The following is a 25,310-nucleotide window of genomic DNA, read 5'->3' on the forward strand; positions in this document are numbered from 1 at the left end:
ATGGAGGTTGAAGAATCCTCCAGGAAATATCTCACGATAAACACTCACAAAGGTCTTTACCAGTATAATCGACTGGTATTCGGAGTTGCATCAGCTCCGGCTATATGGCAAAGAGCGATGGAACAAGTCCTGCAAGGGATTCCGGGGACTCGGTGTTACTTGGACGACATCCTGGTGACAGGTGAAAATGACAGTGAACACCTTGCCAACCTAGAGCAGGTGCTCACTAGACTAAGAGAACATGGGCTACGAGCCAATTGCCCCAAGTGCGAGTTTTTTAAGAAACAAATATCGTATTGTGGCCACGTGATTGATGAAGAGGGGTTACATAAGTCCCCTGACAAAATTGAAGTGGTAGTTAAGGCTCCAGCGCCTGAAAATGTGTCGCAACCGAGGTCATTCCTCGGATTGGTGAATTACTACCATAAGTTTTTGCCGAATTTGTCCACAATTCTGCACCCACTGAATGCCCTGCTACAAACTGGAGTAGCATGGAAATGGAGCGATGAATGTAAGCGGGCCTTTCAGAAGTGTAAAGGCCTGATCACTTCAAGAGAAGTATTGGCTCACTACAACCCATCGCTACCGATAAGACTGGCGTGTGATGCGTCTCCCTACGGCGTTGGAGCGGTACTGTCACATAAATCCCTTGATGGTTCAGAGAGGCCGATAGCTTTTGCGTCACGCTCGTTAACTGCAGCCGAGCGTAACTACGCCCAGATTGACAGAGGGGCCCTCAGCCTGGTGTGGGGGGTGAAGAAGTTCAATCACTACCGGCATGGACAGAAATTTACAGTACTAACTGATCATCAACCTCGTCTCCATTTTCAACCCTAAGAAGGGCGTCCCGCTAATGACAGCACAACGGCTACAGAGGTGGTCCCTTTTCCTCGGGGCACACCAATATGACATCGAGTACAAAGGAACTAAACAGCATGGGAATGCAGACGGTGGAAGAAGCACCTGCAGTGGATCCTGTGGAGATATTCCACTCGACCATAGTCGAATGTCTACCTGTGACACATGCAAACATAGAAAAGGAAACACGAAATGACCTGACACTCTCCAGGGTCTATGATTTAACGGTGAAGGGATGGCCAGCACATGACGAACCACTGTTGCCAGCATTCTCGCCGAGAAGAGAACAGCTGTCAGTGTGCCGAGGAACCTTGATGTGTGGATCCAGAGTAGTAATTCCACCCGAATTGAAGGATAGAGTGCTCAATGAGCTTCATGAGGGTCATCTGGGAGGGGTAAAAATGAAGAACTTAGCCAGAGCGTTTGTGTGGTGGCCAGGAATCGATAGAGAAATCGAAGATATGACCAAGAGCTGTACAGGATGCCAGAAGGTCCAAAACGCCCCACCACAAGCCCCTCTACATCCATGGGAGTGGCCCTCATCTCCATGGCAAAGGGTACACATTGATTTTGCTGGTCCATTTATGGGCTTGATGTTTTTAATTGCGGTGGATGCACAAAGTGGCCAGAGGTAATAAAAATGTCCTCAACCACCACAGAAAAAACTATCACAGTCTTACGAACCATATTCGCCAGAAATGGGCTGCCTGAACAGATTTGCTCCGACAATGGACCACAGTTTGTGTCTGAAGAGTTCCGGAGGTTCTTAAAGAACAATGGTGTTAAGCATTACACATCCGCCCCATATCATCCAGCCACCAATGGATTGGCTGAGAGGTTCGTTCAAACATTCAAGAAGGCTATCAAGGCAATGTGTAATGAAGACATACCCCTACAACACAAAGTGGATAACTTCTTGTTTGCCTACCGGAATGCGACACATGCGGTTACCAACCAAACTCCAGCCATGATGTTCTTCAATCAAAGACTAAGATGCCGCTTGGATTTGGTTAAGCCAAACATCAGAAGAGATGTGGAGAACAGGCAGTTTCAGAATATGAATGAAAGGCCAACCAGGAGTTTCAAGATAGGTCAACCAGTTTTGGCCCGGGACTACCGCACAGAGAAATGGCAGCCAGGAACGATCTGCACACGGCAAGGACCTCTAATGTATACCGTGGACGTTGGAGAGAGCATTGTAAGACGCCATGCTGACCAGATTCTAGAGTCACTGGAAAACGTCAAATCTACACCACGATCCTATACACCTGGAGATGAAACCAAAGTACCAATTGCATCTACCTCCGAATCGGTGATATTGGAAGCAGACGAACCAAACGACGTTGATCCCGAATCAACTTTGCCAGAAGAACCTGATACCCCAAAGAGGCGTTATCTGGACAGAATCAGGAAGCCTCCTCAAAGACTGAATTTATAATTGATTAACTTCAGCTAATGTATATAGCAACTGTAATTGTAAATATGTTATTTAATTATTAATCGAATGTTATGTACTGTTTAGCTAAAAGGGGACGAATTGTAGTGTATGTACCTTGAAGAAGGAACTATATTCTGCAGCCCCTGTATACTGCAGGACCAGTAGTGACCACCCCTGTATATAAGCCTGTGCAGTAACTTTGTATAGTAGTTCCAGTTTTGTCGCCATTCAGTAAACACCTGTTATAACCAACTCCTGCAGTCCGTGTCTCAATTACACACGGACGTTACACCTACCACTATTGCTCTTCCACTCTTTTTTTCTGCCCCCGTGCAGCTGAGCCACCCGTGGTGCCGTGGACACGTCTCTGGCTGCACTCCCCAGAGGAACCATCGCCCCCATCAGTACTCAGAACAGAATACTGGTTGGAGAGCGCGATGCACTCTGGGGACTCCTACACTACCTGCCTGGTCCTCCTCTTCTGTCTGGCGGTCACCCATTCCCTCTCTGCCTGCATACTCTTAAGCTGTGGGGTGACCACCTCTAGAAACGTAACTCTCAGCCTCGTGGACGCACTGCAGTGACTGCAGCCACCGCTTAAGCTCCGAAACCCGGAGCTCGAGTTGCTGCAGCTGGCAACACTTCCCGCACATGTGGTCGTCCAGGCTACGTGAAGCAGCCAGGGCTTCCCACATGGCACAGGATGTGCACTTCACAGGACTGAGCTGCCCTGCCAAGCCTCTAATTAATAGACTAAGAACTAACTTCGCAGAAATAAACTTAAAATTAAAAAAAACTCACCAATCAGCTCCTTCCCTTGTGCTGTCACTTTTTCTACTGATATCACACTTTCGGATTCTGGCTCTGTTGAGTTGCTGCCCCTCTCTCTCTGCTCCTGCTCAGGTCCACTGCCTCCTCTCGCACTCTTTACAGCGCCACTCCTCCTCTCGCGCACTTTACAGCGCCGTTCCTCTCGCCGCTGTAATGTGTACGGGAAATGGCGACAACAACAACAACTTGTATTTATTTAGCGCCTTTAATGTAGTAAAATGTCACAAGGCGCTGCACAAGAGTATTTTAAGACAAAAAAATTGACACCGATCCACATAAGGAGAAATTAAGGCAGGTGACCAAAAGCTTGGTCAAAGAGGTTGGTTTTAAGGAGCGTCTTGGAGGAGGAGCGAGAGGGAGAGAGGTGGAGGTGTTTAGGGAGGGAATTCCAGAGCTTAGGGCCTAGGCAACAGAAGGCACGACCACCAAAGGTTGAGCGATTATAATCAGGGGTGCCCAAGAATTAGAGGAACGCAGATATCTCGGAGGAGATTACAGAGATAGGGAGGGGGCGAGGCCATGGAGGGATTTGAAAACAAGGATGAGAATTTTGAAATTGAGGCGCTGTTTAACCAGGAGCCAATGTAGGTCAGCGCGCACAGGGGAGATGGGCGAACGGGACTTGGTGCGAGTTAGGACACAGGCAGCCGAGTTTTGGATGACCACAAGTTTACATAGGGTAGAACGTGGGAGGCCGGCCAGGAGTGCATTGGAATAGTCAAGTCTAGAGGCAACAAAGGCATTGATGAGGGTTTCAGCAAACTGCAGTGTGAACTTGCAGCATGGGAAATCACAGGAGGGTTAACTCAAAACAATCGCACCTAACCATGTTTTCACACGTTCTGGTAAGGGATTCTGCTAGAAATATTCTAGGAAGTGGAAATATTATAAATATCTACATCTATAGGTCACTAGACCAGATATGTAAAGCTATACAAGAGGCACTTTTGCTGTGAAGTCAATGAGACATTGTTCACAAAGGTAGCTTTTAAATGCAAGCTTTTACACAATGATTTGCCACATTACAGGGAAGGGTATTACCATTAAAAAGAAACGCTAAGCATTTCACATTCTTTTCATAGAACATCCTGCTGATACAACTGAACCTAGTCAGCCAACAGAGGGAAATCATGACACTGTCCCTTCAGGAGTTCTGTTGTCTTGAGAGTTGTATTACTCCCCGACATCCCCTCCTCCCCCACACACTGAAGATGACTTCAAGTACAGGTGGCAGGGACAGATCATCAGTACACAATAAATGTTACATTCACGAACTCCACAAAAACTACAAGTCATAAAAGGAGACATAAATTACACAGAATTTAGACTAGATCTATATGTAGCTAATAGTTCCTTTTGTTTACTCCAATAAATTGGATTAACGGATCACAGTGCTAATAATTGTAAGTGGGAATTTTAGGATCCCATTTCTAACTTTGAGCACCGATATGAAATGTGATTCTTTCTTAGCAGACCAATCTAAACAAACAGTGATGTTTAGAAAAGGCTGCCTTATGAAGAGCATTCAAAAAGATTTGCGATACTGGCTAATAGCCCAAGTAAAATGAGCTTTTATTTTACCTCTCCGTTCCCAACTAGTTCTTGTAATAAAGCAATACATTTGAATATCCACCTCTCAATATGTTTAGAGATGGGATCACATACAAGTGTTAACAAAAGAAACAAATAATTATCTAGAATTCTGCACATCCTTAGTCCTCTTTTTGCAATATAGGACTCAAAGAATGGTGCACCAAAACCTGGGCTTGAACTCGAAAAGACTATGGAGCTAGACAGATGAAAGGGATTGCAGCGGTTCAAGGTGACGGCTCACCACCACCTTCTCAAGGGCAATTAGGGATGGGCAATAAATGCTGGCCTTGCCAGCGACGCCCACATCCCATGAATGAATAAAAAAAAAGGATCACTCGATTGATTCCTGTGATGAGAGGGCTGTCCTATGATGAGATTGTGTAGAATGGGACTATACTCTCTGGAGTTTAGATGAATGAGAGATGCTCTCATTGAACATACATTGAAGGGGATTGACAGGGTAGATGCGGAGAGGTTGTTTCCCCTGGCTGGAGTGTCTAGAACTAGGAGGCATAGTCTCAGGATAAGGGGTAGGCCATTTACGAACGAGATGTGGAGGAATTTCTTCACTCAAATGGCTGTGAATCTTTGAAATTCTCTGCCCCAGAGGGTTGTGGATGCTGAGTCTTTGAGGATATTCAAGGCTGAGATCGATTGAGACTCTAAGGGAATCAAGGAATATGGGGATAGTGCAGGAAAGTGGAATTGAGGTCAATGATCAGCCATGCTCCTATTTCTTATGTTATGATCTTATTGAATGGCGGAGCAGGCTCCTGCTCCTAATTCTTATGTCCTTATGTAGAAATTCAGATTGGCAAACTTCACGTGTGTGCACTTAACATGCTTGTAAGACACAGCTATTTTTACAGGGGTGTTACATAGAAACATAGAAGATAGGAGCAAGAGGCGGCCATTCGGCCCCTCGAGCCTGCTTCGCCATTCAATGCGATCATGGCTGATCATCCAAATTCAGTACCCTGCCCCTGCTTTCTCCCCATATCCCTTGATCCCTTTAGCCTTAAGAAATATATCCAACTCCTTCTTGAATATATTTAATGAATTGGCCTCTACTGCCTTCTGTGGTAGAGAATTCCACAGGTTCATCACTCTCTGGGTGAAGAAATTCCTCATCTCTGTCCTAAATGGCTTACCCCCTATCCTTAGACTGTGACCCCTGGTTCTGGACTCCCCGGGAACATCCTTCCTGCATCTAGTCTGTCTAGTCCTGTTAGAATTTTATAAGTTTCGATGAGATCCCCTCATTCTTCTAAACTCGTGAGTATAAACCCAATCGACACAATCTCTCCTCATACGTCATTCCTGCCATCCCAGGTATCAGCCTGGTGAATCTTCGCTGCACTCCTTCCATGGCAAGAACATCCTTCCCCAGATAAGGCGACTAAAACTGCACACAATACTCCAGATGTGGTCTCACCAAAGCCCTGTACAACTGCAGCAAGACATCTTTGTTCCTGTACTCAAACCCTCTCGCTACGAAGGCCAACATACCATTTGCCTTCTTAACCGCCTGCTGCACCTGCATGCTTACCTTCAGCGACTGGCTCCTTCACCACATCCACTGGTTCTCCCTCATCTATTTTACCAGTTACATCCTCAAAAAATTCCAGTAGATTAGTCAAGCACAATTTACCTTTTGTAAATCCATGTTGACTTTGTCCGATCCGGTCACTGTTTTCCAAGTGCTTTGTTATTTTAAACAGGTGTGTGTAAATTAACAGGTTGGGATGTAACAAGCTCATTAAACATTAGTACGGGCAGGTCAATCATAATTTCTATTTATAAAAAAATTGAGCAAAATTAATTAAAAAACAAACCATAGATAGATGAACAATTTGGACTAAGATTTAACATCAACTGCTTGGTCCCGTCTCATCCCCATCGAAATCAGCAGGCATAAAACTTCTGGTTCTCTCTCATGGGAACCAAGAAAGTGGAGCCATCCAGTCCAGACATAAGGCCATCTTCACCTCACTTTCACACCACAGTGCAGGTTGGGATAGTCCCTCTTCCCAGTAGTGTTTCCCAACTCTTGCTTGAAGAGCAAGAGCCAACAGATATTTAATTAGCCAGATCAATTGGGAGATGGAAAAGAGGGAAGATCAGGCAAACATAAGGCATGCACAGGGGAAGGAAAGAAGAGAGAAGAAAATACAGACAGGAACAAAGAACAGAGCTGGAAAGAGTCCAGAAATAACAGTAGAGGAAGTAACAGGAGTGAAGTCATAAATGAAAAACAGGAAGATTGGGAAGAGTAAGGAAACTTGAAGTTATGAACAACTTCAAATTTAACAACTTGTACATACAATTGAAAACAATTCTGCACATTTTCCCCTCGGGTGAATTCTCTCCTGTGTATACAATAAAATTTAAGAGGAAAAAACATGGTCTACTAGGAAAGTTCCACGAGAGCATGGTCAGTCACAAATATTGAAAAATCTTCTCCCTATACAGAAGAGTCCAATGTCCTGCCTGCATTGTTTTACATCGCTCTCCTCACCAAAAGGGATATGCAAACTGTGGTACATGGACACCTGTCTTAATCCTTCAAATCAGAAGGCTGAAGGGTCCCAGGACGATTTTCTAAACTCTGGTCAGAGCCCAGTACCTCCCTGTATAAATGCAGGGAGCAAAACAAGAGATCTCAAGTAAAAGGGTCAAATGAATGGACCTTCTTTGTAGATGTTGCTTCTCAAAGGTGGTAAGCTGCAATGGCAAAATGAGCCCAACACAGAACTGGGTACAAAGCCTTTAGAAACTGAATACATGTCATGGATTTATTTCATTAGACTACAAACTAAACACCAGTTAAATTCCTTAAAGGTGGATGATTTCCAAAGGTTAAACTGTGTTCATCACAGAAAAAGTAATCCTGATATTGCCACCCATGAAGTCCTGCTCCTCTGATTGTTTCCTAACCTCCTAAATTCATCTTGCAGGATTTCTAGAAATATTCAAGATACAGTCTCCTTTTAAGGTAATTTGGCTATAGATTAAAACCGCTGTTGAATTTAGTTTGAGATAATATGATTAATATGGTCATTTGTACAGAGGTTGAATGAACGTGGAAGAGTATTTATGTAATTAATATCCATACCAAATAGGATACCGCAACAGTGAATTGTGTTTTTTCCAAGTCAAGAAAAGTTTCATTAACTTACTTTCACATATTACCAAGAAATAAATTTTATTTACACCACTCCTGGGTAGAGCTACGGTTTCCATTACATCTGGAAGGCAGTATCACCAATATTACACAAGCCAGCATGAAAACAAATTAGTTATAAGGAAGCGACTGACCATTTTATTGTTCCTCATTTTTCAGTTATCTCCTATTTGATTTTAAACAGTTGAATAATATATATCATTATCTCCGTTTTAATGTGTTTCATTTGTAATTGATTTATAAACATTTTCCTCTTGGGGGCAAATCATCAGGTATTTTTCCCTTGGTTTATTTTTCGCTTTACAAATTCCTTTGGTTTTCTTTCCCAAATTATATATGTATACTTAACCATAAATTGGTCAGGACTCCTGATTCAGCATTTTTCTTTTACTCCATATTCTCCAAGCCTCGACAAATCCTCTGTTTATTAATGCGATTTTGTAACTCTTTCTTTTACAGACCTTTCCTATCTCCTTACAATTCATTTTTGGCACAATGATGTGATCAAAGATGGAGACCATTGTAGGAAGTGGAGACACAACAGGAACCAGGTAAACACAACAGGTGGATTTAACGGCATGAACAAGGGTAGCTGCAAAGTGTCCAGATTATACAAATTATAGGCGAAACAAACATACATTAGGAAGGAAAGAAAAACAGGAAACTGATGACTGCTCGCAGAAAAACCAGTCAACAAAAGGGACTATACTCCAGATTCAAAAGGGAACCGTGAAAACAGAGCGAAGAAAGTAAGCGAGCAGCAACAGGGATTTCTACTGGTTTATGCTGCATTAAAATAGAACTCAACAGTAAATAAAGCCATATAGAGAAGTAACCCATGTCCAACAACACCACTGCCTGGGAGTGGGGTTCAGCTGACAATGTGCAATCGTTTGGGATGGAGGATGAGTGTTAAAAGCTGTGTAAGCAGAATGTGCATGAATGTGTTCAAGGCTCCTTTTTTATTGCACTTCCCAAAGTCTGGAACATTATCAGCAACACGAAAATACATAAACAGGCCACCATTTGAAGACTGCACTGAAGCTGCTTATAAAGTGCTTTGTCCCCCTCTTTAAAATATTACCAAAAACTGAATTAAAAAGTGTGATTCAAGGTATGTAAAACTGAATAGGCCTACAATCATTTTATTAAAAAAAAAGCAAACAAATTTGGGTTTCAAATGCTGCAATTTGATTTTTTCTTTTCAATTTTACATTAAAATGTTCTGGGGCTTGAAAAGATGGAGCATTTTATGTGAATGCACTGATGTAATGACAAGACAAAATCTTACATGGAGCGTAACTAGACTGGGAAGATTTTCATCTTTTATTGAAATGGGTGCTGTGCTTCATATTACAACAAAATTATCAAACCTTTTTAGGAAACAAAAATCACATACCTTTGATTGGCAAATAATTAAAAAAATCTTTGAACCCAAACCAGAAGTAGATACAAAAAAAACCATCTTCCCAACACATATTGCTGCACTTTGGTACCGACCCATCAAATATGGACAATAATAATGTAGAATACACTTCATAGGAGGGACGTGCAAAAGGACTAGAGCTGACACATTTCTAACATGTCCTGCCAACTTGTATACCTGCATGTAGCACAGTGTTCACACAATACTACATAGTCTTTTGTCAAATCTTTCCTTTCTTCATGTGGACCAGAAACAGTTTCCCCAAAAAGGAATGGCTATATCCAAACCTTCCGCATTTCCCTACATCACTGTACCTTTTCCCGGTTGGGAGGAAGAGCAAAGTTCCATTATCCACTAACCCTTGCTACTTTTCTTTAACTTCCAATAAATATGAATGCAAAAGGGCAGTGCTTCATGGAAGCTAATCGAAGATACGGAGCTGCAAAGTAACAGACATTCTTTTACTCCGTTCCCCTGCCTTTTTTTGGAAGGTCAAAGTTAAAGAAAGCATCGCAGAGCTCTCTGCAATATTTGGGTGCAATAACTATTGCCCCAAAGAAATGGCCATGTGCACAAGCTTTTTTATTTAATATATAAATACCCTCTCGGCATTTGCTAGGAAATCAGCAAAGATTTGTCTCTTTACACATCATTGTAAACAATCAGGGGTGTTTATGCAGTTCCCTTGCGTATAATTTGCAGAAATCAGCAGGGTTATTCAAACATTCAGCAGAGTAAACGACAGGCAGACTCCTCCCATCCAGGTCTGTCCAAGTTCGTCAGTATTTAGGCACAATGGCTAAACCTTTAGCATGTCCTCATCACTGTCATCATGAAATGTTACATTTGTGGAGTCATGTGTCAGCCTGTTCCGCTTCATTCGTGGATTTGATTTTGATTTTCCCTTGCTCTCCTTCCTTTCGTTATGCAAACCAAGCAAATCCTCATCACTTTCATCATGAAAGTGCTTGTTCTGTGGGTGCCACTGCTTTGGTCTGCCCATGGTCTTGGACTCTCCTGTCCTGGTCGAGTTGACTTTCACTTGTGGCACGGTCAGAACCTCATCTTCACTGTCCTGATCATCCAATGGGAATGAACTAAAAACATCAGCATTTACAGCTTTAGTGACAACATGGTTCAGGCCATTTTCCTGGCACTCTTTTGCTGGTGTCCGTCCACTCTCGTCAGATGATGTGACTTCTTCCATCAACCATTCGGTCTCATTTTCATCACCTTCCTCTTCCCCATTAATCTGATGGAGAAAAAATAAAATTACTGCTCGCCCTCATTTGAGAGAGATACTAGCCTGACAAACTGAATTATTAGCGCAGTGGTATTTTGCAGCACAGTTCCAACTCTGCCTTTCATCAGTCTGTACACACTACAATTCCAATGCAACAGCCTCAGCTAATCTCATTTAACTGGTTATCCAGCTGCTAGACACCCTCGGTCACATGGCAAAGGGCAGATTTCCAGCAGGTGGGAAGTGAATGGATTCTACTTATCCTTCAACCATTGTGGCTGTTAGTATAGAGCAGCACATTTAAGCAATTGTGCAGAGTTATAATTACACAGATAAATACTTGAGAAAAGCCATCTGGCTCATTCTTTCAGATATACCTACCATCCCCCGATTACAACACTTATCTGCTGTTTGAAGGGCTCCAGTTTTTGGCTCCACTAGCAGAAGACCATCCCAAGTATAGATCACTGTGTGAAGAAGTGCTTCCTACCATTGGAACTTGCCTTTATCATTTTGTACCTATACCTGCTTGTCCTACAGTTGCGGCTTAACTTCAAATAATCTACTATTCTGTAACTTTTTGACTGTTCCATTAACTTTTTCTATTCTACTTATTTACTTCTACATATCATTCATCTCCTTTCAAGGCTGAAGAATCCATTTTTTCCCAATTTCCTCTTAACTCGCACTCGTGGCCCTCCCCTGCACTAATTTTAGGGCTGGGATGTTTCAGTGTATTATCATGACAAGCAAACAGTAATCAAAGTGCAGCCTTACCAGAGCGTTATAGGATTTCAGCATGGTATTCATAGGACTTCTATTCTACTGACTTGGCAATATAGCTCAACATTCAGTTTACTTTGTTGCAGTGACTGGACATAGTAATATCTCTCGCCTTGAATATCTCTTAATGTCTCTCAATGTCTCTTAATCTCTCCTGCTTTCTATCCTATCACTGACCTTCCCTTTTGTTCTTTCATCCCCTCCCCCTTTTCCCAGTCCCTAAACCTGCTTTCCATTTCCTGCTTTTTTCCAGTTCTAACAAAGGTCATCGACCTGAAACGTTAACTGTTTCTCTCGCCACGGATGCTGCCTGGCCTGTTGAGTTTTTCCAGTGTTTTGTGTTGTTATTTCGGATTTCCAGCATCCGCAGTATTTTGCTATCGTAATAGTAATCGAGTCAGTCATTCCAGATAACTTGCAACCGCTGCCCTAGCTGGTTTGACACCAATTTGTCCCATTTTTAAATTCTGGTGTCAAACAACTTGCACTTGTATTGAATTTCATCGGTCAGAATTCTGTCCACTCTTCTGTAACTCCTTGGCTGCTTCATCAGATTCTATTGCTACCCACCCCATCTCAGTTTCTTATCTGCTGTGAAAATGACCAACTTGCATTGTGTCCCTGACTCCAGGTCATTTAGGTACATCAGAACAAGTAATGATCCCATTGCCAATCCCTGCTGCACTCCACTCAGTGGCTCTCCCCAGCAAGACATTACTCCCCTAACTAGTACCAGCTGCTTCATCTTTCACCTAATTTCTTATCCACCTTCCCAAGTTTTATCCAGGATAGCCACTTCCCGAAGCTGGTATAGCATCTTTCATGTGGAAACTAATCAAAGGCTTTCTGGAAGTTAGGTAGACTATGAATACGGTTGTCAAACGCCCATTTCTGGAGTCATGTCCTCAAAAAAAAAAGTCGAGGAAGTTGGACAGGCAGGACTCCTGCCATCTGAAATGCTGTTGACTGCCATTTACGAGGTTATTTGTCTACAGATAATCCTCAAGTCTGTTCCCAATGATCGATTCCATTATTTTGCTAGCTACTGAAGTAACTGGCTAAAGGATCTGTAGTTGGCGGTTGTTTTATCCATCTTTTTTGAAAATAGGCAACACATTTGCTTGTTTCAAACTTAATGGGGCCACCCTTCAATCAGGATGAAGATTGTCAGCACTTTGTTGGTGTCACCTCTAACCTCATTTACCATCCTCAGGTACACAGCTCTAATTTGTCACTTTGATGAGCCCTTTAAGCCTGCCTAGAATGTCCATGCATATAATCTCAAACTTGTTAAGTTTAGTTGTAGAATCTCCAATGATGGATGGCATACAAGTGTTCCCCATGGAAGTAATTTAGTATGTTCATTATTTTTAGTTCCTCAGCTCAACTCTATCCTTATGGCTTAAGAAATCTTTATTCTTCATTAACCATCTTGTTCTATTACTGGAAGAATTTATTACTGCTTAGTTTTGCTTCCAAGGCTATGATCATTCCTGCTCATTTTCATTTGACCACTTTTTGTTTGCATTTTTGGAGTTTCATTATTCTCCCCAGCAATTTCCCTCACATTTCTCCCGAAAGACAGAGTTCGTTTTCCTTACTCCTCACTTTACATCGTTTAATCCATTTAGGGTCATGTTTCTTTAATCTGTGCTCACCAGTCCTTGGTATGTACTTTAGTGTGTCCTCAAAGGTATTCTGTTTGTCCTCAACTGAGGCTTTCTTGATTATTACTTCCTAGTCCATTTCTTTTAAGATTTTGTCACTGCTTTGAACTTTCCCCTTTCAAACTAATATACCAGAGTACAGTTTTGTCATATCAAATTGGATTACAATCTGTTGCCTAGCATTGCCATTAGTTCCATTCCCAGTATTCCATCTGGGTCACACTATTATTATATCAAGATATGACATCTCTAAAACATTAGGTCAGTTAGCAGTCATACATTACATTCTCTGGTTCAGGTTCCAGACTGCTTGACATTCCCAATTCATTTTAGATTGGTCAAAATTTCCCACTGGAATGATTACATAGGATATACAACACAAACAGGCCATTCAGCCCAACTAGTCCATGCCGGCGTTTATGCTCCACTCGAGCCTCCTTCCGTCTTTCCTCATCTAAATCTATCAGCATAACCCTCTGTTCCCTTCCCCCTCATATTCTTGTCTAGCCTCTCCTTAAATGCATCTATACTATTCGCTTCAACCACTCTGTGGTAGCGAATTCCACACCCTCTATATTGGCACTAGAAAGGCAACATACCATTCAAGACTCAGGCCATAGCTAGAAATCAGACAGTATATTGTCCTAATTAAGAGTTACAAAGTAAATACCTACTGAACAAGTCCAGACCCATAGGCTTTCTCTATATGTTCCTCCTGCACTCCCTGTAAGCAGTACTCCCAACTTCCTTACCCCATTACTTCATTATTCTTCCCCATGTGTTGATAACCACCTTTCTGAAACTTTTCAAGAAGTCTTTTCTCCCCAAATGTTGTGGACTGTAGCTGCTTGAACTAAGCATTCCTGTGCTTGAGCAACACAATGTTCCTTCACTTCATGCATCTATACTACTCCAGGGTAATTTGCACAACCAGATTATCCAACTTCATGCCTGCCACAATCCTCAAGCCCAGCTCCAGATCCCCAGCCAGGCCCAGCTCCCGATTCTCTTCCTCTTTCACCCCCCCCCCCCCCCACCCCCCAACGCAGGTCCAGCTCCTGAGAACATAAGAAATAGAAGTAGTAGGCCATTCGGCCCCTCGAGCCTGCTCCACCATTTATTAAGATCATGGCTGATCATCTACCTCAATTCCACTTTCCTGCACTATCCCCGTATCCCTTGATTCCATTAATATCCAAAAATCTATCGATCTATGTGTTGAATATACTCAACGACTGAGCCTCCACAGAGGTTCCATTCTGGGGTAGAAAATTCCAAAGATTCACCACCCTGAGTGAAGAAATTTCTCCTCATCTCAGTCCTAAATGGCCGACCCCTTATTCTGAGACAGTGACCCCTGGTTCTAGACTCCCCAGCCAGGGGAAACATCCTCCCTGCATCTACCCGGTCAAGCCCTGTAAGAAATTTGTATTTTTCAATGAAATCACCTCTCATACTTCTAAACTCTAGAGAATATAGACCTAGTCTACTCAATCTCTCCTCAAAAGACAATCCCCCCCATTCCAGGAATCAGTCTGGTGAACCTTTGTTGCACTCCCTCTATGGCAAGTATATCCTTCCTTAGGTAAGACGACCAAAACTGTACACAATACTCCAGGTGTGGTCTCACCAGGGCCCTATATAATTGAAGTAAGAAATCTTTACTCTTATACGCAAATCCTCTTGTAATAAAGGCCAGCATACCATTTGCTTTCCTAATTGCTTGCTGTACCTGCGTGATAACTTTCAGTGATTCATGTACAAGGACACCCAGGTCCCACAGGACACCAACATTTCCCAATCTCTCACCATTTAAAAAATACTCTGCTTTATAGTGGACTAGCTGAAGTGCCCAGCGGTGCAGAGAGAGAGAGAGAGAGAGAGACTGCCGGGGGGGGGGGGGGAGAAAGGGAGGGAGGGGGGGAAAAAGAGGAGAGAGGACACAGACAGACAGAGACAGAGGTGAGAGAGAGCGCGGGCGGGGGGGGGGAAGGGAGAGGGGAAGGAGGGCGGGGGGGGGAGGGAGGAAGGGAGGGCTTGAGGCTGAGAGACGGCCACGCCCGGTTGCCGGGGTAACCCTGCCGCGCTGGACTCCCGAGAGCCCCGCTCTCCAAGCCCCAGCCGCCCCGCCCCGCACTCCCGAGAGCCCCGCCCCCTCCGGCCGAGAGCCCCGCTCTCCAAGCCCCAGCCGCCCCGCCCTCCCGAGAGCCCCGCTCTCCGAGCCCCGCCCCCCCGGCCGAGCCGGCTTGAAGTCCGCCGATTGCGGCTCTGAGAGACGGCCGGCGGGCCCGGTTGCCGGGGTAACCCTTCCCGCTCATCAAGGCCGAGATCCGCACTCGAGAGCCCCGCCCCGAACAGAGAGAGACGCCGCGTCTCACCTGCTCCTGCTGCGCGCGCACCCTGACCCTCGTGGCTGACGCCGTTGCCCCGGGTAACGTGACACTGGGGTTGGGGGGGGGGGGGGTGGGAAGCTTAGCAGAAGCCCAATTACCTAGCTCGGGCCTGGCTGGGCAAGAAAGGCCCAGGCTTTCAGGCCTAAGAAAAAAACGGGGAAAGGTAGGAAAAAGAATCTTCAGGTTAGAGAAAATATTTACAAATGAGTGATTTTTTAAAAAACAATTTAATAAATTCAATTTTATTTTGCTGGACATGTATATTTGAAAAGAAAGACGCAGAAAGCAGGAAAAAGAATGGAAGCAAGATGGCGGCTACTCACCTCGGTTGAGAACGATAAGGCCCGCCCACACATGCACCGATTGGTCAACCGTCAGGTGACCAAAGCGTAGGATTGGTCAATCGTCCCGTCACTCGACCGTAGGAGGGCCCGGCCGCACGCGGCAGCAAGCCGGCGTACGATTGGTCGACCGAGGTCACTCTGAGCGGATAATGAGCGGAATTTTGAAGGTTTTTTCGGATACCGCGGGCGCGATTTTAGCCCGGCCGAAACGTAAATACGCTTAAGACCGTTTTGGAAAGGTAAGCTTTCTTTCGACGTAACTCTCTAACTTTCGAGCGCATAGCCAGACAGATGCACACATGAGGATAGACAGACAGAAGGACAGACAGAAGCATCGCTTATATATATATATATATATAAAAAATATATATATAGATAGATAAACTTCACATTTCTCCACATTATATTCAATTTGCCATGTTCTTGCCCACTCACTTAGCCTGTCCATATCCCCTTGAAGCCTCTTTGCATCCTCCTCACAACTTCCATTCCCACCCAGCTTTGTATCAGCAGCAAACTTGGAGATATTACATTTGGTCCCCTCATCCAAATCATTGATATAGTTTGTGAAGCTGAGGTCCAAGCACTGATCCTTGCGGTACCCCACTAGTTACCGCCTGCCAACCTGAAAATTACCAGTTTATTCCTACTCTGTTTTCTGTCCGTTAACCAATCCCCAATCCCATGAGCCCTAATTTTGTTTAATAACCTGTGTGGCACACAGAAACATAGAAGTAGGAGTAGGCCATTTGGCCCTTCGAGCCTGTTCTGCCATTTAATGAGATCATGGCTGATCATCCAAATTCAGTACCCTGTCCCTGCATTCTCCCCATATCCCTTGATCCCTTTAGCCTTAAGAAATATATCTAACTCCTTCTTGAATATATTTAATGAATTGGCCTCAACTGCCTTGTGTGGTAGAGAATTCCACAGGTTCACCACTCTCTGGGTGAAGAAATTCCTCATCAGTCCTAAATGGTTTACCTCTTATCCTTAGACTGTGACCCCTGGTTCTGGACTCCCCAACCATCGGGAACATCCTTCCTGCATCTAGTCTGTCTAGTCCTGTTAGAATTTTATAAGTTTCAATGAGATCCCCTCTCATTCTTCTAAACTCGTGAATAAGCCTAATCGACCTAATCTCTCCTCATAAGTCATTCCTGCCATCCTAGGTATCAGTCTGGTGAATCTTTGCTGCACACTCTCCATGGCAAGAACATCCTTCCTCAGATAAGGCGACCAAAACTGCACACAATACTCAAGGTGCGGTCTCACCAAGGCCCTGTACAACTGCAGCAAGACATCCTTGCTCCTGTACTCGAATCCTCTCGCTATGAAGGCCAACATACCATTTGCCTTCTTAACCACCTGCTACACCTGCATGCTTACCTTCAGCACAAGGACACCCAGGTCTTGTTGCGCTTCCCCTTTTCCCAATCTATTGCCGTTCAGATAATAATCGGTCTTCCTGTTTTTGCCACCGACGTGGATAACCTCGCATTTATCCACATTATACTGCATTTGCCATGCATCTGCCCAGTCACCCAACCTGTCCAAATCATACTGGAGTTTTTCGGCATCCTCCTCACAGCACACACGCCCACCCAGCTTTGTGTCGTCTGCAAACTTGGAGATATTACATCTAGTTCCCTCATCTAGATCATTAATATATATTGTGAATAGCTGGGGTCCTAGCACCGATCCCTGCGGTATCCCACTAGTCACTGCCTGCCACTCAGAAAAAGACCCATTTATTCCAACTCTTGGCTTCCTGTCTGCCAACCAGTTCTCTATCCAAGTCAGTACCTTACCCCCAATCCCGTGTGCTTTAACTTTGTACACTAATCTCTTATGCGGGACCTTATTGAAAGCCTTCTGAAAGTCCAAATACACCACATCCACTGGTTCTCCCTTACCTATTCTACCAGTTACATCCTCAAAAAATTCCAGTAGATTAGTCAAGAATGATTTACCTTTTGTAAATCCATGTTGACTTTGTCTGATCCTGTCACTGTTTTCCAAGTGCTCTGCTATTACAGCTTCTATAATGGACTCTAGCATTTTCCCCACTACCGATGTCAGACTTACCGGTCTATAATTCCCCGTTTTCTCTCTACCGCCTTTTTTAAATAGTGGGGTTACTTTAGCTGTCCTCCAATCCATGGGAACTGTTCCAGAGTGTATCGAATTTTGGGAGATGACCAGCAATGCATCTATTTCTTTATTGAATGCCTTCTGAAAATCCAAATACACATCTACTGGTCCCCCCAACCTAAAAAAACTTTAAGATTCATCAAACACGATTTCCCTTTCAGAAATCCATGTTGACTCTGTCCAATCCTATTATTATTTTCTAAGTGCCCCGTTACCACATCCTTAATAATAGATTCTAGCATTTTCCCTACTACTGATGTCAGGCTAACTGGTCTGTAGTTCCCCGTTTTCTCTTGCCCTCCTTTCTTAAATAGTGGGGTTACATTTGCTACCTTCAAATCCGCAGGAACCATTCTAGAATCTATGGAATTTTGGAAGATGACAACCAATACATCCACTATCTATATAGCCACCTCTTAAAACCCGAGGATGTAGGCCATCCGGTCCAGGGGATTTATTGGTTTTCAGTCCCATTAATTTCTCCAGTACTATTTTTTTACCAATACTAATTTCTCAGTTCCTCATTCTCACTAGACCCTTGGTTCTCCACTATACCCGGGAGGTTTTTTGCATCTTCTTCCGTGAAGACAGACACACAGTATTTGTTTAATTTCTCTGCCATTTCCCATTCCCCATTATAATTTCTCCTGTCTCAGCCTGTAAGGGACCCACGTTTACTTTTGCTAATCTTTCCTAATTATATAGCTATAGAAGCTTTGAGTCTGTTTTCATGTCTCTCGCTAGTTTACTCTCATATTCTATTTTCTCTATCAATTTCTTGGTCCGCCATTGTTAAATTCCAAAATCCTCAGGCTTACTATTCATTTTGGCAACATAAGCCTCTTCCTTTAATCTAATACTATCTTTAATTTCCCTTGTTAGCCACGGTGGGACCATTTTTCCAGTGGTGCTTTTGTTCCTTAAGGGACTGTATATTTGTTGTGAATTAGGAATTATTTATTTAAATATTTGCCATTGCTTTACTACGGTCATATCTTTTAATCTAGTTTCCCAACCTACCTTAGCCAACTCGCCTCTCATACCTACATAGTTTGTTTTGTTCAGGTTTCAGAACCTAGTTTCAGACTTAACTAAATAACTCTCAAACTCAACATAAAATTGTGTCATATTATGATCACTGCTCCCCAGAGGCTCCTTTACTACATTGCACAGTACTAGATCTAAAATAGCCAAATTCCCTCATAGCTTCCTTGACATACTGATCTAGAAACTATCTTGAATGCATTCCATGATTCACTCCCACGCTCGGTCCAGCTCCTGATCCCCTCCCCCCACCAGGTCCAGCTCCTGATCCACACCCCCCCCCCACCCCTCTGGCCAGGTTCAGCTCCTGATCCACACCCCCACCCCTCCGGCCAGGTCCCACTCCTGATCCCACCAGTATTTCTGTAGCCTCAGCTGCTCTGACACTCACGTACTAACGAACTAATTTTCTTGTTCCGCTGTCCAAGTATTGTAGATTCAGGCCCAATCCTTTTTAGCACCAACTTCCTTCCCTTCAAGCACAAACTTATTCTGCTGCCTTTTCACTTAGTCATCTTTTCTGTCAGCCTTGGCTGTGCTAACACACTCACCTGGGTCAATATGTTGTGGGTTCAAGCCTCACTTCAGAGACTTGAGTACATAATCTAGGCCGCCACGTCAGTGCAGTACTGAAGGAGTGCTGCAATGTCAGAGGTGCCGTCTTTTGGATAAGACATCAATCTGTACACTAACATCCTCTGTTCGTTCAGGTGGGCATTAAAGATCCCATGGCACTTCCTGAAGAGCAATGTGCCGGCCATCATTTATCCCTCAACTAATACAACCAAAACAAATTATCTGGTGATTTATCTCATTTGTTGTCTGTGGAATCTTGCTGCGCAGACTTCTCTTGCCAGCATAACAGTAATACACATCAAAATTAATTTATTAGCTGAAGTCCTTTGGAGAGGATACATGAATGCAAGCTCTTTCTTTCCCTTAGCCTCCTGCAGATAAACTAACTTCTCACTTGCACACCAACTTAGCTTAATTTTTTTTCCTCACCCAGTTACTCTTGGTGGCTTTGCACTTCCACTTACTAACTTATTTCTCAACATATTTTAAGTGTACCCTTTTAAATATCCTCCTTATTTCAATGTAACAATATCTTGAAGACTGCCTTCTCTACTTATCTTCAATGCACTATTCTTACTATACGGGCATGAAAAAGCCACAAGAAAATTATACTAAAACTTTACCTTTGTGTATTTGTATGCAACTCCAGTTCCTCTCCTGCAACAACCAGTCACTTTCTGCAGAATAATTTCCCTAGAAAAATGCATAGAATTATAAAAATGGGTTACAAGTGGGGGGAAGAAAACAAGACAGAAGAGTTACATTCACACAGGATCTTTAATGTTACACTTATAAAGCAGTAGCTTCATGATTATTACAACAACTTGCATTTATACAGCACCTTAAACATAGTAAAACGTCCCAAGGTGCTTCACAGGAGTGATTATCAAACAGAATTTGACACCGAGCCACAAAGAAATATTAGGGCAGGTGAGCAAAAGCTTGGTCAAAGAGGTGGGTTTTAAGGAGCGTCCGAAGGGAGGAGAGGCCGAGGGGTTTAGGGAGGGAATCCCAGAGCTTAGGGTCTAGGCAGCAGAAGGTATGGTCGCCAAGGGTGATGGAAACCAGGGATGTGCAAGAGGCCACAATTGGAGGAGAGCAGTGATCTCAGAGGGTTGTAGGGCTGGAGGAGGTTACGGAGATAGGGAAGGGCAGGGCCATGGAGGGATTTGGAAACAAGGATGTGAATTTTAAAAATTGAGGCGTTGCTGGACTTTGAGCCAATATAGATCAGGGAGCACAGGGGTGATGGGTGAGCCGGGCTTGGTGTAAGTTAGCATACAGGCAGCAGAGTTTTGGATGAACTCAAGTTTATGGAGGGTGCAAGGTGAGAGGTCAGTCAGGAGAGCATTGGTATAGTCGAGTCTAGAGGTAACAAAAGCACGAATGAGGGTTTCAGCAGCAGATGATCTGAGGCGGGGCGGAGATGGGCAATGTTAGAGATAGAAATAGGCGGTCTTGGTGATGGGGGACGGAAGCTCAGCTCAGGGTCAATTAGGATGCAACGGTTGCGAACGGTCTGCTTCAGTTTCAGACAGTTGCCAGGGAGAGGGATGGAATCAGTGGCTAGGGAACAGTTAGTGGCGTGGACCTAAATTTAAATAAAGGAAACTACGATGGTCTGAGGAGCGAGTTGGGTAGGATTGATTGGGGAATGTCACTCAAAGGGTTGACGGTGGATATGCAATGGCAAACATTCAAAGACCGAATGGATGAACTACAGAATTTGTTCATCCCAGTTTGGCACAAAAATAAAACAAAAAAGGTGATTTAACCGTGGCTAACATGGGAAATTAGGGATAGCATAAGATCCAAGGAGAGGACATATAAATTGGCCAGAAAAAGCAATAATCCTGAGGATTGGGAGCAGTTTAGGATTCAACAAAGGAGGACAAAGGGATTAATTAAGAAAGGGAAAATAGAATATGAGTGTAAGCTTTCAGGGAACATAAAAACAGACTGTAAAAGCTTTTATAGATATGTGAAGAGAAAAAGATTGGCGAAGTCAAGCGTAGGTCCCTTGCAGTCAGAATCAGGGGAATTTATAACAGGGAACAAAGAAATGGCTTACCAACTAAATACAGGTAGGCTACCTTTTATCCGAACTTCCGAAAACCGAAACCCTCTAAAAACCGAAGGTTTTTTCGTTCAGCATAAGTCGTGTGCACGACATGACCAGAGTGGCGCACGACCCCGACCCCCCGCGGACCCCCCCCGACCCCGAGCCGACCCCCACCCCCGACAAATTTCCCAGTCTTATAAAATACCTTCCGAAATCCGAAATTTTCCGAAAACCGAAACACGGCTGGTCCCGAGGTTTTCAGATAAAGGATAGTCTACCTGTACATATTTTGGTTCTGTCGTCACAAAGGAGGACACAAATAACCTCCCAGAGATGTCAGGGAACATAGGGTCTGATGAAAGGGTGGAACTGAAAGAAATCAGTATTTGTAGGGAAATGGTGTTAGGAAAATTGATGGGACTGAAGGCCGATAAATCCCCAGGGCCTGATAATCTACATCCCAGGGTACTTAAGGAAGTGGCCCTAGAAATAGTAGATGCATTGCAGGTCATCTTCCAGAATTGTACCCATGGATTGGAGGGTAGCTAATGTTAGCCCACTATTCAAAAAAGGTGGTAGAGAAAAAACGGGGAATTACAGACCGGTAAGCCTGACATCGGTAGTGGGGAAAATGCTGGAGTCCATTATAAAAGATGTAATAGCAGAGCACTTGGAAGGCAGTGACAGGATCGACAAAGTCAACATGGATTTACAAAAGGTAAATCGTGCTTGACTAATCTATTGGAATTTTTTGAGGATGTAACTGGTGAAATAGATAAGGGAGAACCAGTGGATGTGGTGTATTTGGACTTTCAGAAGGCTTTCGATAAGGTCCCGCATAAGAGATTAGTGTGCAAAATTAAGGCACATGGGATTGGGGGCAAGGTATTGACTTGGATAGAGAACTGGTTGGCGGATAGAAAGCAAAGAGTTGGAATAAACGGGTCGTTTTCCGAGTGGCAGGCAGTGACTAGTGGGGTACCGCAAGGATCGGTCCTCGGACCCCAGCTGTTCACAATATATATTAATGATGATCTGGACGAGGGAATTGGATGTAATATCTCCAAATTTGCAGACGACACAAAGCTGGGTGGGAGGGTATGCTGTGAGGAGGATGTCGTGAAACTCCAGTACGATTTGGACAGGTTGGGTGATTGGGCAGAAGCATGGCAGATGCAATATAACGTGGATAAATGTGAGGTTATCCACTTTGGTGGCAAAAACAGGAAGGCAGATTATTTGAATGGCAATAGATTGGGAGAAGGGGATGTGCAAAGAGACCTGGGTGTTCTTGTGCACCAGTCGCTGAAGGTAAACATGCAGGTGCAGCAGACAGTTAAGAAGGCAAATGGTATGTTGGCCTTCGTAGCAAGAGGGTTTGAGTACAGGAACAAGGATGTCTTGCTGCAGCTGTACAGGGCCTTGGTGAGACCACATCTTCAGTATTGTGTGCAGTTTTGGTCGCCTTATCTGAGGAAGGACGTTCTTGCCATGGAAGGGGTGCAGCGAAGATTCACCAGGCTGATACCTGGGATGGCAGGAATGACGTATGAGGAGAGATTGTGTTGATTGGGCTTATACTCACTGGAGTTTAGAAGATTGAGAGGGGATCTCATCGAAACCTATAAAATTGTGTCAGGCCTGGACAGACTAGATGCAGGAAGGATGTTCCTGATGGCTGGGGAGTCCAGAACCAGGGGTCATAGTCTAAGGATAAGGGGTAAGCCATTTAGGACTGAAATGAGGAGGAATTTCTTCACCCAGAGTGGTGAACCTGTGGAATTCTCTGCCAGAGGGAGGTGGAGGCCAGTTCATTAAATATATTCAAGAAGGAATTGGATATATTTCTTAAGGCTAAAGGGATCAAGGAATATGGGGAGAAGGCAGGGACAGGGTACTGAATTTGGATGATGATCAGCCATGATCTCATTGAATGGCGGAGCAGGCTCGAAGGGCCGAATGGCCTACTCCTGTTCCTATCTTCTATGTTGCTATGACCCAATATTAAATTTGGATAAAATTTCTGCTCATCCAATACTGAATGTCTGACAAGCAGCGTGACAAATCAGAGGCAGTGGAGGGGTCGAGACAGATGGCGGTGAGATTGAGCTGGGTGTCGTCAGCCTTTATGTTGAACCCGACAACGTGTTTTCGGATGATGTCGCTGAGGGGCAGCATGTAGAGGAGAAATAGGAGGGGACCACGATAGATCCTCGGGGGACTCCAGAGGTAACAGTGCTGGAGTGAGAATAAACAATTGTCTACAGGTTTTCCTACATCACAGAACAAATTTCCTTCTGAACTTTAACTGGTGTCACTTGAGCCTACAACTAAGTGCAGGATTGACCCAGCACGATATGCAGTGCCAGTTTCCCCTCTTCCTGGTGGATAAGTATCCAGCCTCTACTTGGCACTTTGTTGACAGCAAAAATGAAGTGGAAACACTCCTTTTACAGAAATATGGGGAAACCTACACCCTGTCACACACTTCATTATCCCTGCCTCTTTCCTATAACCGTTTATATCTTTTCTTCACAAATACTCATCAAATTATGTTTGTATAACATTTTCTGTTTTAATATCCATTTGTGGTAAAGCATTCCATGTTCTAATAAGCTTGTGTGGAAACAATTGTCTTGTAACATCCCCCTTCATCATTCTGGATTCATGTTTTGATTGATTATGGCTTTTCACGTGATTAATGTGCATTAGGTCACAACTGCCCATTCTTCCGCGTGGATGTTATAGTGCATCAACAACATTGCCGACAGATGTATTATGAAAAGAAAATCACGAGTCATCCAAAACTAGACATTATGGCTAATCATAATCTTCACCAGGTATCAATCATCTAGATTGCATACTGACTATTCTTGCACAATCTTATACTCCCACCTCAGCACCCAAAACCATTAATGTAATCAAAATGCATTAATTTTTGTGTTATTTAATTTCTTAATAATAAAGGCTATCAGAAATGGTTCAGTTCTACTAAGTTCACAATACAAAATGTACAAAGTCAAGTTGTCAGGAAAGAGAAAAAATGTAATAAGTTGAAACAACTGAACAGAGTAAGGGCAGGCTCAGAAAAATGGATAATGAAAATGTTGGAATAGGTTACAAACAATGAGAACTAAGCAGGTATTTTGCACGTTTAGATTTGCGAAGGCAACAGGGTGATCCCACTTTGTGCATGCTTAGGTAAAATTTGTAAATCGTAAAATTAGTAAATCAGAAGTGACACTGGCATTAGCTAAACATAAATAGATTTAAGTAGTAGCACTGCGAGATCCAATTCAATTTATCAAAGAAATGGGGAAATCCTCTCTGAGCCACTGCTTGATTTTTCAAGACGGTGATGGTTCAAAGGATTGCTAAATATCCATGGAGTCACATTTTAAAAAGGAAATAAATCAGACCAAGGGAACAACTTGGTATTATTATTGGGAAATAGTGGAATTGGCAGAGAGTTTGTTATAATTTGTGTGAATAGAGTATGGTTATTAATGGCAAGGGTTTACATTGGGGCCCAGGGGTCTGTAGCTCATTAAAGACAATCTTGAGGACAGCATAACAGTATTAAATTTGCAGATACAGAAACGTGAAAGGCTTGGCAGTAAGGAAATTAGTAGGTTGTAAGCAGATTTACATAAGTGAATGGGCTTATAAATATAAATAGCAGATACCATTTAAAGTGAAGTACCACCATATTAT

General features: G+C 43.5%; 1 protein-coding gene across 2 annotated transcripts in view; it reads right to left on the bottom strand.

Moving 5' to 3' along the window:
- Positions 1 to 9,207: 9,207 nt before the first annotated feature.
- The window catches only part of igf2r (insulin-like growth factor 2 receptor), a 211,196-nt gene continuing 195,093 nt past the window's right edge, over positions 9,208 to 25,310 (bottom strand). For both annotated transcript variants that reach the window (XM_085982001.1, XM_085982000.1), the window contains exons 47-48: positions 20,158 to 20,227; positions 9,208 to 10,582 (exon numbers count right to left, since the gene is read on the bottom strand). In XM_085982001.1, coding sequence (XP_085838127.1) covers positions 10,130 to 10,582; positions 20,158 to 20,227 — 523 coding nt within the window. In that variant the 3' untranslated portion in view covers positions 9,208 to 10,129. The remainder of the gene's footprint in view (positions 10,583 to 20,157; positions 20,228 to 25,310) is intronic.

The sequence above is a fragment of the Somniosus microcephalus genome, chromosome 3, assembly GCF_052327205.1.
Source record: "Somniosus microcephalus isolate GS21.2 chromosome 3, FLI_Smic_1.0, whole genome shotgun sequence".
NCBI lineage: Eukaryota > Metazoa > Chordata > Chondrichthyes > Squaliformes > Somniosidae > Somniosus > Somniosus microcephalus.